This window comes from Colius striatus, chromosome 9 (genome assembly GCF_028858725.1).
Source record: "Colius striatus isolate bColStr4 chromosome 9, bColStr4.1.hap1, whole genome shotgun sequence".
In the NCBI taxonomy this organism is placed as follows: domain Eukaryota; kingdom Metazoa; phylum Chordata; class Aves; order Coliiformes; family Coliidae; genus Colius; species Colius striatus.
This window is the reverse complement of record NC_084767.1, coordinates 20,942,948-20,958,087: the sequence shown is the minus strand read 5'-3', so window position 1 is coordinate 20,958,087 and position 15,140 is coordinate 20,942,948. Positions and strand designations below refer to the sequence as shown.

The following is a 15,140-nucleotide window of genomic DNA, read 5'->3' as shown; positions in this document are numbered from 1 at the left end:
CTTCAGTGCCTTTTGGAAATGCAGTCAGCTTGTATCAACCATACTACATGTATGTGTGCACACAAGCACTGAAGCATTGGAAGAATTTAGTAGGTTTTTGAGGTGGGATTGCTTTCACAAAAATGTTTGGTTTGCCTCAGTTACTTGCTCGTACGCCTGTTGACCCTATTCTACTACCACTAACTTACCTAGTGTGTATATAAGGCACTTAAGATTTGCCAATTAAATATTGATGTTTTAGTCTCCATGTTTTAATTTCTGTACTATCTTTTTTTGTTTAGGCAAACTGTGGAGTCGAAGCTTGAAGTTGGCATATACCCTGCTAAACAAGCTGACCACTAAGAATGAGCCACTGCTGAAGCCTGGAGACCGGGTAGGCTTCTGTTGGAGAGGGTCTCTGGATGAAATAGGGAGGGACAGCTGTAGCTGAACAAAGCTTTGTAACACTGACTTGTAATACTGTATTATCTCAACATTTAGTATTTCTGTTCCTAGTTTAAATTCAAACTTGAGTATTGTTGTAAATAATTTTTTCCACAAATTAGAAAGCAGCCTTTCCACCCCAAATGATGACAAAAACTTCTTGTTGTTTTAATGTGGTTTTGCAGGTAGCTCTTGTGTTTCCTAACAGCGACCCAGTTATGTTTATGGTGGCATTTTATGGTTGTCTCCTGGCAGAACTTATTCCTGTCCCAATAGAAGTTCCACTGACAAGGAAGGTATGCAAACACATTCAGCATTTTTATGGCTTTGTAAGTAAAGTGTTGGGGTCTGAATCCTCTAGGCCTTATACATGAGCCCTCAGAACCTGCACTTTTTAAAGCAGTATGGTGCATCAGCTGAACTATGCAGCACTTGTTACATGTTTGCAAAGTGTTTAAGATTTAGTTAGGGAGAAGGGGAAATGGTATGAAGCTAGTAAATTAACTATTTTAGGATATGTAACTGTAGGAGTTGTTTTAATTCATTATTTTTTAAAAGATATGTGAAAGTATTTCTTAAAATATAACATATAAGTGCTGTCTTTTCAGCTTTCATGCTGAGCAACAAGAGCACAGGCAGGTTGAGACAGCAGTTGCTGGAAATGTCAGAATAATCCCACACACATTGAGATTGTTAGGAATAGTGTGAAATCAGAGCTAAGAAGCTACAGGCTCTGCTCGTCAGTGCCTCGGGACTCAAACAGCATCAAACCACCTCTCTGTTTTATCAAGAACTTAGGAACATCCTCGTTGGTTTGGAGAGGAATGGACAACCATCGCTTTTGACACTACTTTGCTACCATTACTTGCCAAGTCTATTGCCAGTTGAAACTAAGCAAAACTAAGCCTTTTGAGCATAGACTTCAGTCTTTGTCTTCCCAAAAAGTTCTTATGGGCTAGAAGTTTTTTTAGGTTTTTTTTCCCTTTGTTATACAACTTGGTTTAGTATTTTATAAACATGGAGAATTTACTGTACAACTGTACAAAAGCTTCATTATTTTTAAGTTTGCTATAACATGGTTTCTCTGTAGGATGCTGGCAGTCAGCAGATTGGATTTCTTTTGGGCAGCTGTGGAGTAACACTAGCTTTAACCACTGATGCCTGTCAGAAAGGCCTTCCTAAAGCTCAGACTGGCGAGGTGGTTACATTCAAAGGTATGTTTTTAAGCCACTTAAATTTCTTTATAGGCTAAAGAGCAGGTATATCGATTGCTACTGTTAAACAACAGTCTTTGAGTTTGCTTGCATGCTTCTAGCTTTCATATAAAGAACAACTGCCTTCATTGTCAAGGCGCTACTTAGTGTTGCTTCTTACATCAAGGGGTGATACTGCAGCTTTTGCTTGCCTACTGTTGTTATCCCTGAATACTGGGAAAAAACTCTAGATTTTTTAAACTGCAATGACAGTAACTTTTCTTTTTCTTTAAAGGCTGGCCTCGTCTCATTTGGTTTGTGATTGATGGGAAGCATCTGGCAAAGCCAACTAAGGACTGGCATCCACAAGTACGGGATGCCAGTGCTGAGATTGCTTATATTGAGGTGATCCACTATAATATGCCTAATTTACGATTACTCTGTTGTATTTTGTCACAGCACTTTTTCATCCTTTAATCTCTTGATGCATTATAAGAGATGACTGTAATATTTTTAACTGTGGAAGAAGAATGTTTCCCTCATGGTTGCCAAGCAAACTGTCATTTGAGTGATTGTGCTGAGTCAGACTGAAGATTGGGAATAATTGGCATTTTGATGTCCCTGGGACAATTTAACTGGGATAGAGAAATGGTCAGATTTCATGTAATATTAGTGGGGGATGGTGGGGGGAGTATGTTGATTTTCATAATGAAATACCCTTTCAGTTCAGTACTGCAAGCTTTCTAAATTTTGCTGTTAATCCAATACTCATGTAAACTTTCTCTTTTCAGTACAAAACAAGTAAAGAGGGCAGCACAGTGGGCATTACTATATCTCATGCTTCCATGCTGGCACACTGTCATGCATTGACTCAGGCATGCGGTTATTCAGAAGGTAAGTTAGTTAGGTAGAACTTAAAGATAATACTCATAGCTTTGAGTATTCTGACAGTGTATGTTGCAAAATTGTGCTGACTGTCCTAAAAGAACTTTAGATGAGCAGTAGAAGCTTTAACTGCAGAGGGAATGACAAACTTCCTCATTCATAAGTGGTGTGATGTGTGAAGGAAAGCAAGAAGCTGTTTATGAAATCATAACATGTAAAATATTTTGTACTAAGATTCTTATTGATTTTATTCAAGAGTTTGGATTATTCAGTCTTCACAAATGTGTTAGTTGGTGGTAAGAGATTTTTCGCATACCAGGTAACTGATAATGAAGGTGGTAACTGATTTTTCATCCTTTTGAAAACAGCTTTGTTATGATTCTGTTTTGTCCTCCCTAATGTCTTTTGAATGCACCAGACACTTCATGAAGTCATAAGATGTCTAGTTTTAGATGCATACATGCAGAATTAGAGGAGCCCTCCCAGCAGAAATTGCAATTTCTCTTAGACTGATCCTGGAGGCCATTTGGGTAGCTTGGATCTCTTCTTGGAGAGCTTTGAATTATGCCAATTCCAGTTGTAGCTGCCCTAACAGTGTAGACTGGTATGCTGTGCAGTCAGGCCAGTGTCAGTTATGCAGCTTTTTCTCTCTCAGCAGAAAGGGTTGTAGTTATTGACTTTTTGAAGTGTTGACTTGAAACCTGATAATGACTAGGTGAGATGCAATATGTGTCATAGTCCTCATAGCCCTTCTATTTTGTGGTTCCTAAGAGTGTGACACTTGACCCTTGAAAGACAGGCTTGATCAAGAAAGTCTGAGAGTTGCAATAGTAAAAAGCACCCCATCTGGCTTGTGTTTACTGCTCTTGGACTCCTCCTGCCTAGATCAAAAAATTAAAAATCCTAGTGTAAGTTATCTGGCCCAATTGCTTGATCTGTGGCCCAATTAATTGGTCTGTGATTCTAGGTGGTGCATTCAAGGGCATGAACAGGCGCCAACAGTTGCTAACTGTCCTCTTTTGTACTTTTTTTACCCTTTCTCCTTCAAGCAATTGGTTTACACCTATAGTGGTCCAAAGTCCCAATAAATAGTATGATAGGGTAAAAAAGGTTTTCATAGCCAGATATTTCTACTGTTTTTACTTAGCAAAGAAGACCCTTTCCCATATTAATATCAGGACACCTTCCCATCACAGCTACAACTACAAGAACTGTGCTGGGTGACAGGAAGGTGCACCCAGCATGTAGGTAAAGGGTTGTACAGCTGTTCCTGAATCCTGAAAGGATGAAGGCAAATGATTATGGCTCGAAAGGGTCTATACATCTTAATTTTCAGACAAGTGTGGGGTAGCGTTGCTAGCCATTAGCTTTTCAGATCTTCACAGAGTACTGAATTCTCTTGTCCTTGTGCATTCATTTTTCAAATTTCTATTGCCACATACTAGAGATACTGTCAGGAGCATTCTGTCTTGTATAAACCATATAAACTATAAAGCTTTGCCTTCTCTTTTGCTTATAGCTTCTTTCAGCCTCACAGTTTTGGCCACAGTACTTCCTGTTTTTAGAAAGAAAGGGATCTTCTTAATGATGTCCTACAAAAGATCCATAGCGATTTGAATAAAGTGAGAGATCTACTTGTTTTCAGTCATTCTCTCAATCAATAGACAAGAACTACACCTGGTTTTGGCCACATGCATAGAGTTCATCTGTGCTACCATTAACCAAAAACTTTGCTCTTTGAAATCTGTTTGGAAGAACGTTATGGTATGACTAGTTCTTTATCCCATAACTGGGTAGTGTGTGCTAATGTATCCTGGAACACACAGAATCAAAACATGATCAAGACTGGAGGTCATCTGGTGTAGCACTTCAGTTCAAGCAGAGCCACATAGAGCCAGTTACCCAGGTCAATGTCGAGAAGCTTTTCAGTTATCTCCAAGGATTTAAAACTCTACAAGCTCTCTGGGCAGCTTGTGACAGTTTTGTTATGCCACTGAAAGTTCTTTCATATGCTCCAGTTACTTACTCCTCCTCGCTGCACTCATTTCAGTAGCCCCATGTCTCTTGTGCTGCAGAGCACAGAAACAGGCTCACTACTCAGGCAGAGGAGAATGATGACCTCCATTGACCCGCTGACAACACTCTTCCCAGTGCATCATTTGCTGCCTTCATTGTAAGGGCACATTCTCATGTTCAACGTGGTGACCACCATGAACTCCAGGGCTCTTTCTGCAAAGCTACTGCTCTCCACACAGTTGGCTCCCAGCATGTGTTGGTGCAAGGGGCTATTCCTCCCCAGGGGCAGGAGCTGGCATTTCTCTTCTAGAACTCCAGGAGGTTCCTGTCAGATCATTCTCTCAGCATGTCCAGGTCCCTCTGGATGGCAGCACAGCTCTCTGGTGTATCAGCCATTTCTCCCAGCTTTGTGCCATCTGCAAACTTGCCTCATCCCCATATTGTGAATGAAGAACAGAACAGAATTGGAGCCAGCATTGAGCCCTGGACTGCACAGCTAGTGACTGGCCTCCAACTAGACTTTGTGCCACCTACTATCACCCTCTGGGCCTGGGCATTCAGTTATCACTGCATTTCCCTGTCAGCTCATCCAGCTTTCCATCAGCTTCTCTGTGAGCATCATACAGATGTCATAAGATGCTGTGAAACTGCTGGCTGCTTGCTTTAGCAAATCTAGTTCTATTCAGCTCATTTCCTGAAGGCTGAAAAGAAGTGAGTGTATGGAAGATTTGTATTTCCTTATATACAGGCTCATGACTGGGATTATGCATCTCGGAGCTTTTGGAGCTCTAGGTCACCCAGAGAATTAATGAATATGTGGCTGACTTATTGAAGTATTTTCTTTGTTGGGAAATGGCTTTGTACATTCTGAAAACTTAAAAAGAACAGTAAAGGATCTGAAGAACAATTTCTTGTGCATGCAGCCATCCTATATCAGAGATGAGCAAGTTTCATCTGATCATTATGAGATAGCCCTTGAAAATCAGGTTAAATCTTTGATTTAAGATCTTTGATTCTATTTTGTCATGTAAAGTGTTAAAATTTCTCAGAGAAAACACTGAAGAAAATTTAGTACAGCCATGTACCCTAATTTAATTCTTTCTAATATAGCTCAACTTTCAGATCACCTGAAAAAGTTTGCATCAAAACTGAAGTTTTGATCTACATAATTCCTTGGAAAATGTACAAACACATGGAAGTGATATTATAGCAAAAAGGGAATCTTAAATATTTTGTAATAATCTATGATAATAATTTAAACATTAATGTAGTAAGTAAAATATGACACTTTAAGCAACCTGTTATAGACAAGAAGGAGTGGCAACGTAGCTTTGATTTCTTAGTTGTCTTGGAAGCTTCATAGTTGCCTTAACAATTATTTTGAGTTCTTAAATGATCTCATAAATACGATTTGGTAGTCTGATAGTTTTTCCTTTGCTTTCAGCTGAAACACTAACAAATGTCTTGGATTTCAAAAGAGATGCTGGCCTTTGGCATGGAGTATTAACAGTGAGTATTGAAATGAATGAAAAACTGCAGCAATTTGTTTTTCTTGATAGAGTAATGGTATCAGGATGATGTCATAAACTCTCTCAAACTTTTTATATTTCAGTATTTATATTTTTCAGAATAAAGTGTTTGTTTTTCAGTAGCAGACTGCACAGAAAAAGCTTAAGTTTTTGCTGAGTATACACACAGTTTTCAGTAGTAGTTAAATGCAAGAGTTGTGCTGTAGCTGTTATGATTTTTTTTTTAAGTATTGGTATGTGCTGTGTATTCTTTGAGCCAGTTCAAAGGAGGTTTCTTTAATATTTTCCACATAGAGTGTTATGAACAGGATGCATGTCATCAGTATTCCCTATGCATTAATGAAGGTTAATCCACTTTCCTGGATACAAAAAGTCTGCTCATACAAAGGTAACCTTAAAATATTTCTATTTAAACTATCTCTTTTTGGGTTATTTAAAAAAAAAAGTTTGTATAAAATGTCTTCTGTGGACACTGCTGTTTTATCCAGCTGACTCTAACGGCACAGCTTGAGCAATTGAACACTTCATTTCAGTACGAAATGTACTGACAGATTTATTGATGAGTGATGTTGATGGTTTCTTCTGATAGGTCTTTAAAGAAATTATGTTTCATCTCAGTATCTGAATTTATAGGAACCATTTAAATTTTGTAATCAAGTCCATCTGGAGACATTGAGTATACATATGTCATAGCAGTTAAGTAATTGGCATTTGTATTTATTTTCCGTGTTTGTAATTCGTGTAATAAATTTGTGTAAGTCCACAAAAGTATTGAGATGATTTTTTTTTCTTTCTTTTGTTCTGCACACTCACCATCATTGGTTTTTTATTTTCAGCCCGTGTAGCAGTAGTAAAATCACGCGATATGCACTGGTCACTTTTGGCTCAGAGGGATCAGAGAGATGTCAGTCTGAGCTCTTTGCGAATGTTAATAGTGGCAGACGGAGCTAATCCCTGTGAGTACGGATGTGTTTTCCAATTGTCGGTCCAAGGTGAACTAAAGTACACCGTAAACCACAGACATCTGGGTCTGCACTGTAGGGAGCTCAGCAACACTGGCTGTAGCTTATCTTCAGCAAAACTGAGACAGCACCAATATTTCTTTGCCAAGGACGCTGGAGCAAAACTTACATAGAAAATGCCCTGAAGGATCTATTCTTTATAGAAAGAATAGTTGACAGTGTAATTTGAAAGAAGCTAAATGATACTACTAGTTTCAATATAGTTGCTCCAGTATTGCCTGTAGACAAAATCTCTGAGTTGCAGTGTGCCTAGGGCTTGACTCAGTCATGTACAAGGACATAAAAATGGGAGTAGTCAAAGCCTTAACTCAAAACCGTGACAACTATTAGCTACAGTATGTGGTAGGTTCTTGCCTTTTTCTGTCAGTCATGTGGTGCTGGTTTGCAGTAATTTGAGAAAGCAGATGGGAGGTTGTTTGGTGTTTTGGTTTTTTTTTTGCAACAGGCAAGAATATACCTTAGTTATTTAATTTTACTGTTCTTGTACGTGAGAAAATTCATAGTATTTCACATTCCTTGGAGTTGCATGATGAGAGGTCAGCAGGTTGTGCTGGTGGAAGATGAAAACTTGAAATGGTCTTGATAAGATATGTAGTGTGAGTACTGTTTCAGAGCTGATGCTTAGAAAATTAAGTAGTTCATTCTGTAGTAAAGTACTACTTATATGCTAGTGATGCCACTGCTTTTGCATTGCCTTGTGCACTTCTTAGCTATGTTTAGCTGTGTAAATTTTTTTTTTTAACTTAATCTTTTTATCCGTGCTGTACTCTTACATAAATTGACATCAAAGTATACCTAGGATATAGTATAATCAGTGAAGTTTGCTGATTTGTTTTATGTGCTGCAGTTCCACAACTGTAAAATACAAAGCTGTAGGTGATGAGGTATCTTCTTACACTTTGAGTTGAATGCTAAAGGCCAGACAGTGCTGAACTGAAGATATGTTAGAAGCACTTAGTATTAAAATTGCGTTGGTTCTGTGACCTCTATAAGAAACTCATATAGAAGCTGTCCTGTCCAGTGACAGGACAAGGGGTAATGGAAAAAAGCTGGAACACAAAAGTTCCATTTAAACATAAGGAAAAACTATTTCACTGTTCATGTGAGGGAGCCCTGGTACAGGCTGCTCAAGGAGGATGTGGAATCTCCTTCTCTGGAGGCCTTCAGAACCATCCTGGACACTTTCCTGTGCGATCTGATCTAGGTAGACCTGCTTTAGCAGGGAGGTTGGACTAGATGATCTCTAAAGGTCCCTTCCAACCATACCATTCTGTGATTCTGTGAAGCTATATAGGAAGCCAACAGTTACCTTTAGTGACAAAATATTTTGATCACTGAAGAACTTCCTGTTTTTTTAAGTGTTAGAGAGTGCTGCCAAAGACCTTGTGCAGTTGTGAATTTCATTCAATGAGTTACTTGTTAACCACTGAGAGCTTTTTCTCCAAAATCTAACATATAATAATAGGCTGCAATGTCTTTTAGGCAGTTTGTAATTATATTGGTTCTGTGCACAGATGGAAGCATATTTGTATAGCTGAGCTGCGAGTGAGCATAGGCAATGAAATCCTGCAGCTCAAGCTTTCCTGCCCTTTGCAAACTGTTTCAAACTGTGTGATTTTTCTTTCTAGGGTCCATATCTTCTTGTGATGCATTCCTGAATGTATTTCAGTCCAGAGGTCTGAGACCAGAAGTAATCTGTCCCTGTGCTAGTTCTTCAGAGGCACTAACTGTTGCTATTCGCAGGTAATTATCTTTTCAGACAAGTGAACTGAAGCATTTCTTGACTATTAAAATGCATCTGGTAGTAAAATGGTAGTCAGAAAAGACAACTGCCCACATAAAGATACCTGATTACTACTATGTAGGTCTTTGGGTATCTCCTTCCCTGAAGGATGGATGATTTTTATTTGTTTTCTTTAAAAAATTTAACATTATCTAAAAGTATTCACCCATAAAATTAGGATTTGGGGGGGCAGGTTGAGTGGTTGGGAAAGCAAGGACTTTACATCTTTACTGATGTTGCTGGAGGACCATTATAAAATGCCCCAAAAATCAAGACAATTACAAACTTGAGAGGAAAAAGATGGTGAATCTTCAAGTAACTGCTTGTATACAATGTGTTGTAAAGAGAGGGCTAGAGAAAGGAAAAATATATTTATAACTGGTGTGAAAAATACCATTGGATTTCTGGAGACAGTGAGAGATGCTCTGAAAAAAGGAAATACTGTGATTATTAACAGACATATGGATGGAATATGATGGCTTTTTTAAACAGTGGTTTTGATCAAAATATGCTGCTTTAGAAAATCAATTTCAAGAAAGCTTGAAACAAAAAAGTTTGAGATTTTGGAGAGCATGTTTTCTGATGGGAGAGCTGATTTTTTCCAGTTTTAAAAAACTGCACTTAAAGAACAGTTTTTCACAACGCTACCTTGAATGTTTTTGTTCTGCTCCATCATGAAAGTTGAACTAAAGTTATACCAAATGGAGTTGTTTGTCCTCAATCAGTTCTGATCAGAGTAAGAAGTGTCAAACCCTCCAAACACTTCCTAAATCTTCACATCTAGAAAATTTAGCCTTTACTTATTTTTGACACTTCTTTGTCCATAATAGAACTAAATCCTCCCTGTAACATTTTAGAGTGGATGGAAGCCATGTGATGTTTTATCTATCTCTTTTTTAAATCTAGTTGAAACATATTACCAATCTTGAACTCTTATTTGTTTAAAAAGAGAAACCATTATTTTTCTTAGCCTTTACTAGCCTGAGAGACTTGCACAACATTTTTGTTTACCATAATGCCATCAGTCTGTTGATTCATATCTGATTTGACTGTTTGTTTTCCAGACCTCCAGAACTGGGTGGGCCTCCTCCAGGGAAAGCAGTGTTGTCTATGAATTGTCTAAGTTTTGGTGTGATAAGAGTGGATACAGAAGAGAAGTTGTCAGTGTTAACTGTACAGGATGTCGGTCAGATTATGCCTGGAGGTAGGAAAGCATTTCATGTAGGTTTAAGCATACTTCACATAAGTTACCTTTACTATTATACTTGTGCTGATGAAATTAAAAAAGTGTCAAATGGTAGTATGACTACATTATGATACATTACCTAAGCATGTGATGATGACGTAGTGTCAACTAGAGAGACTATTCCTTTTCAGTAAAGATTAATCCACAATGAATTTGAATAACCATGAATTTTGGTACAGACAGGTGCTTTTGGCTGGTCTGCAGAGTTGTTTATTATTCACATGTTACCGTTAGTGCTGACTGACATACAGCTATGTAATAAAAATACAGCAAAACAAAATGTAGAGCATGGTAGGAAATACTATCTTTCATCCAAAAGTGATAGGCCATGCATTAGAATAAAATAGAACAGAATGTTTCAGTTGGAAGGGTCCTACAACAATCATCTAGTCCAACTGCCTAACCAATTCAAGGCTGACCAAAAGTTAAAACATGGTTTTAAGGGGCTTGTCCAAAAGCCTCTTAAACAGTGACAGACCTGGGGCACTGACCATCTTTCTAGAAAGCCTGTTCCAGGCCTTGACCACACTCTTGGTCCTAATATCCAGTCTAAACCTCTCCTAGCACGGCATTGAACCATTCCTACAAGTCCTGTCACTGGATACCAGACAGAAGAAACCAGCACCTCCCTGTCCACATCCGCTACTCAGGAGGCTGTAGAGAGCAATAAGGTCACCCCTCAGCCTCCTGTTCTCCAAATTAGACAAATCCAGGGTCTTCAGCAAGGAAGACATACTCTTGGTAGAAGAAAGGAAGTTAGGGAATACTTCAGCAAACTGCAAATGCACAAGTCCATGGGCCCTGATGGGATTCACCCATGAGTGCTAAGGGAGCTGTTACATGTCATTAAGCCACTCTCAACAATCTTTCAATGGCTATGGTGGCTGGGAGCAGTGCCTGAGAACGTAAGGAAAGCAAATGTTGTTCTCATCTTCAGGAAGTCCAAGGAGAACCTAAGGAACTATAGCCTAGTCAGCCTCTTCTCAAACCCTGTGAAGATGATGGAACAACTAATTCTGGAAACCATTTTCTCATGTGCGTGCAGGACAAGAAAGTCATCAGCAGTAGTCAGCATGGATTGACCAAGGACAAAGTCATGTTTGACCAACCTGCTCACCTTCCATGATGAAGTGACTGGCTTGCTAAAGAAGGAGAGGGCTATGTGTATCATCAGCCTTGACTTTGGTCAGGTTTTGGACACTGTCCCCTGTTAGATCCTTACAGAGAAGCTGATGAAGATATGGGCTGAATGAGCTGACAGGGAGATGCACTGAGAACCACTGAGTTGTGGGTTTAGGTCCATCAAGGGACAAAAGACCACAGTTAGACTCACGTACCAAAGACTTGAGAATTGCCAAAGGGCAGGGAGAGCTTAATTGCTGCTTATGGTCCAGGACAAAACAGACCAGGCTACTCGGCTTGGGGAAGAAAACAAAATATTTTAATCTGCCACCAACTAAACCAAAATAAAACAACACAGAGTGGTACAACAGTGAAGAGCACAATCAACCCTTTAAGACCACCTTCTCCCCACCCCTCCCCTCTTCCCAGGCTGAGTCCTGATCCCAGTGTCTTTTTCTCCTCCCCTGCTGAATGGCCCAGGGGGGCAGCGAGTGGGGATTTCAGTCAGTCTGTTCCTGATGGCTTCTGCCTTTTGTCTCTCCTCAGGGCAGGTGGGCTCCGCACCAGTCCTCCCTGCTCCTCCATGGGGTACCTCACACACACAGCAGCCCTGCATGGGCTGCTCCCACATGCGTTCATCCCAAAAGCTGCAGCTCCTCTCTGCCTCTCGTGTGGGGCTGCTCTGCGGCCCGCAGGCTCCAGCACGGCCTGCGCCATGGCCACCTCCTCACACAGTCTCTCGCCCGTCGGGGCGCACTCACCCGGAGCTGCTGGTGGCTCTCAGTCCTGCCATGGCCCTCCATGTGTTGCAGGGGCACAGCCTGAGTTCTCACCACGGGTTGCAGAGAGGTCTCTGGTCTGGTGCTCCTCCTTCCTCCTTCCTTCCTCCTTCTCTGACTGTGGGGTCCGCGTGGTCGCCTCCATCTTGTATCACTCTTACACCTCCTGCCAAGCACTTAAAATTCCCATCCCTAAATAGTGATGGCAGAGACGCCAGATTGGCCCAGCTGGTCGGGAGGTGGGTCTGAACCCAAGAGCCCGGAGAAAGTTCAAGAACTCTTTACCAGGTCTGCACTGCAGCCCCCTCCCCTTGTTACCAAGCAAAAGCAGCTCTTTGCTAAACCACAACAGATGTCCAGGCCCAGAGGGTGATAGTAGGTGGCACAAAGTCTAGTTGGAGGCCAGTTACTCGCTGTGCAGCCCAGGGCTCAATGCTGGCTCCAATTCTGTTCTGTTCTTCGTTCACAATCTGGGGGATGAGGCGAGTTTGCAGATGGCACAAAGCTGGGAGAAATGGCTGGTACACCAGAGGGCTGTGCTGCCATCCAGAGGGACCTGGACATGCTGAGAGAATGATCTGGCAGGAACCTCCTGGAGTTCTAGAAGAGAAATGCCAGCTCCTGCCCCTGGGGAGGAATAGCCCCTTGCACCAACACATGCTGGGAGCCAACTGTGTGGAGAGCAGTAGCTTTGCAGAAAAAGCCCTGGAGTTCATAGTGGTCACCACGTTGATCACGAGCCAGAGTGTGCCCTTAGAGCAAAGGCGACAAACGATGCACTGGGAGGAGTGTTATCAGCAGGTCAATGGAGGTCATCATTCTCCTCTGCCTGAGTAGTGAGCCTGTTTCTGTGCTCTGCAGCACAAGGGACTACTTGGGACTATTGAAGAGAGTCTAGCAAAGGGTCACTAAGATGACTAAGGGACTGAAGCATTTCAGCGTATGAGAGGAATGTCAGAGAGCTGGGACTGTTTAGCCTGGAAAAGACTCACAAGGACGATGTCATCAACTTGCACAAATATTAGAAGAGAAATTATACAGAAGACCAAGTCACACTGTTCTCAGTGGTGTCCCATGACAGAGCAAGAACCAATGGATACAAACTGAAACACAGAAGCTTTCCTCTAAACAGAAGCAAGATTTTTTTCACTGCGAGGATGACTGAGCACTGGAATGGGTTGTCCAAAGAGGTTGTGAAGTCTCCAGCCTCAGAAATACTGAAACGCTCTCTGGACATATTCCTGAGTAACTGGCTCTAGGTGACCCTGCTTGAGCTGAGGCGTTGGACCTTCAGAGGTCCCTTCCAATCTTTGATTATGAGTTAGTTACAGGAACATGGAAGGAACAAGCTTCCGTGCCCTTCAGGTAGTATTGAGTCCTTCGGTGAACCAACTGGAGGCTAAAGTTGATCCAGCTTTTAAGAGTTTAAAAAAAGTGGTGTTTGATGTAAGATTGATTAAAATCTTACTTTTGGGTCAATGTATCTAATGGAGACACTTCTGGCATTGCTGTAGACTTGCTCTCTGGGCAGAATGTGCTAGACTACACTAAGGCACAAAGTAGCCTACAGTTGTGTTGCACCTTAAGATGCTCTTCATATTCAACCAATACAGCTGCAAGTCCGCTTGGTTAATCTTCTGTAGTGCATTTGCTCAGTGACAGATTCAAGTCTGCCTTACGATGTGGGAAGGAATACCTGTATGCTTCTCAGTAATTTCACCTTCCTCTCCTGTGTAAGTTGTTAATGAAAAACATGTCCCTGTCCTTGTGAAATTGGGACAAAACTCCTTTATCAAATACGTTGGAGCATTATCTGGTAAATCTAGTGGAAGCTTGTGATTTAGGATGCTGTTGACAATTGACAATGCTACTGTGACTTCCTACGTTAGTAAGAGACATCAAGTGACTTGTCTGATTGTGTGAGGGAAGAATATTTTAAGTGTGTATCCATTTACTGCCTCAAAGTGATATGACTCATAGTTGATGGCTGTTGCTATTTTAAAATACAGTGGTTGGTGGCAAAACTACTTGTAGGTTAAGTAGAAGTTGGGAAACTTAATGAATTAATGAATTAACTCTTTTGAAACTCTGATCAGCATTGGGGTCTCAATATCTGGGACAGATCAGCTTCTATTTAACCAAATCATAAAAATACCAGGTCTGAAGGTGTATTTTAGCAGAAATTTCTCTGTACATTCCTTAAGTCAGAATATAAATGACAGAGCTCTTTTTAGAGGATAATCTGATGACTGTTGCCTGTGACTTAAAAAAAAAAGTGGGAAGAAAGTAAAAAGGCTAGAAGTTGTTTGTAGATGTGTGCCAAATGAAAATAAATTAATGACTTATTTTCAGATGAGTCTACATGTACATTCTAACAGTGGATATACGATGCCTTACCTTGTAAGATTTTTGCTTTTTCCTATGTGGTATTGACAGAGGATACGTTCTGTCCATTCTTACTTGGTGTGTGGCATACAGAAGAGAACATACCACCATTTCTTTCTTGTAGTTGCCCTATTGAATTACTCTAATTGATGAGTCTTCTTATTACCTGGTTTGGGGTTTGTATTTTTTTTCCTTTCCTTAGATTGCTGTGCTTTCACCAAAGGCCTAATTTGCCACCCCTGAAGGATTTATTCCATCTACTGATCACTATTGAATACATTTAAGGTCTTGGAAGTGACTATGTGCCTTAGTCTTTCAAATATCTCATGACATAGGAGTTCACATTCATGAACTTCATTTGCTCAGACAGCTATGAAAGACAACTAGCCAAGAACTAGTAGTTGTGCTGAGGCGTTTTCAGTCAAACCCAATGGTTTTGATCTCATTACCCTTGAAGGTCCCTGGCATGCTTTATTCAGGAATCAGCTCGTTAAAAGGTCATGGATAAAGTGTCCTCTTTTACCCTCCTTCATATCTTGCTGTTCTGAGACACTGAGCCCACCTGCTTAGGGAATCTTATTCAACAGACCCTTCAGCACTGGGATCATGTCTTATGTCATATCTATTTAACCCACAGTCTACTCTTGATGCCATATTCTCTTCAGTTGCCTTGGCTATTTGCTTTCATGATCTACCGTGAATGCCAGTCACAATAGCCACCAGGGAAGTGCAAGCATCCAGGAAGAAATCTTCCCAT

At 40.7% G+C, this 15,140-nt stretch overlaps 1 protein-coding gene across 3 annotated transcripts in view; it reads left to right on the top strand.

Moving 5' to 3' along the window:
- DIP2A (disco interacting protein 2 homolog A) overlaps positions 1-15,140 on the top strand; it is a 133,587-nt gene that overhangs the window by 88,661 nt on the left and 29,786 nt on the right. For all 3 annotated transcript variants that reach the window (XM_062002257.1, XM_062002256.1, XM_062002258.1), the window contains 10 exons: positions 282-373; positions 609-719; positions 1,514-1,637; positions 1,912-2,021; positions 2,408-2,510; positions 5,962-6,026; positions 6,341-6,434; positions 6,883-7,002; positions 8,697-8,811; positions 9,916-10,055. In XM_062002257.1, the coding sequence (XP_061858241.1) occupies positions 282-373; positions 609-719; positions 1,514-1,637; positions 1,912-2,021; positions 2,408-2,510; positions 5,962-6,026; positions 6,341-6,434; positions 6,883-7,002; positions 8,697-8,811; positions 9,916-10,055 (1,074 nt within the window). The remainder of the gene's footprint in view (positions 1-281; positions 374-608; positions 720-1,513; positions 1,638-1,911; positions 2,022-2,407; positions 2,511-5,961; positions 6,027-6,340; positions 6,435-6,882; positions 7,003-8,696; positions 8,812-9,915; positions 10,056-15,140) is intronic.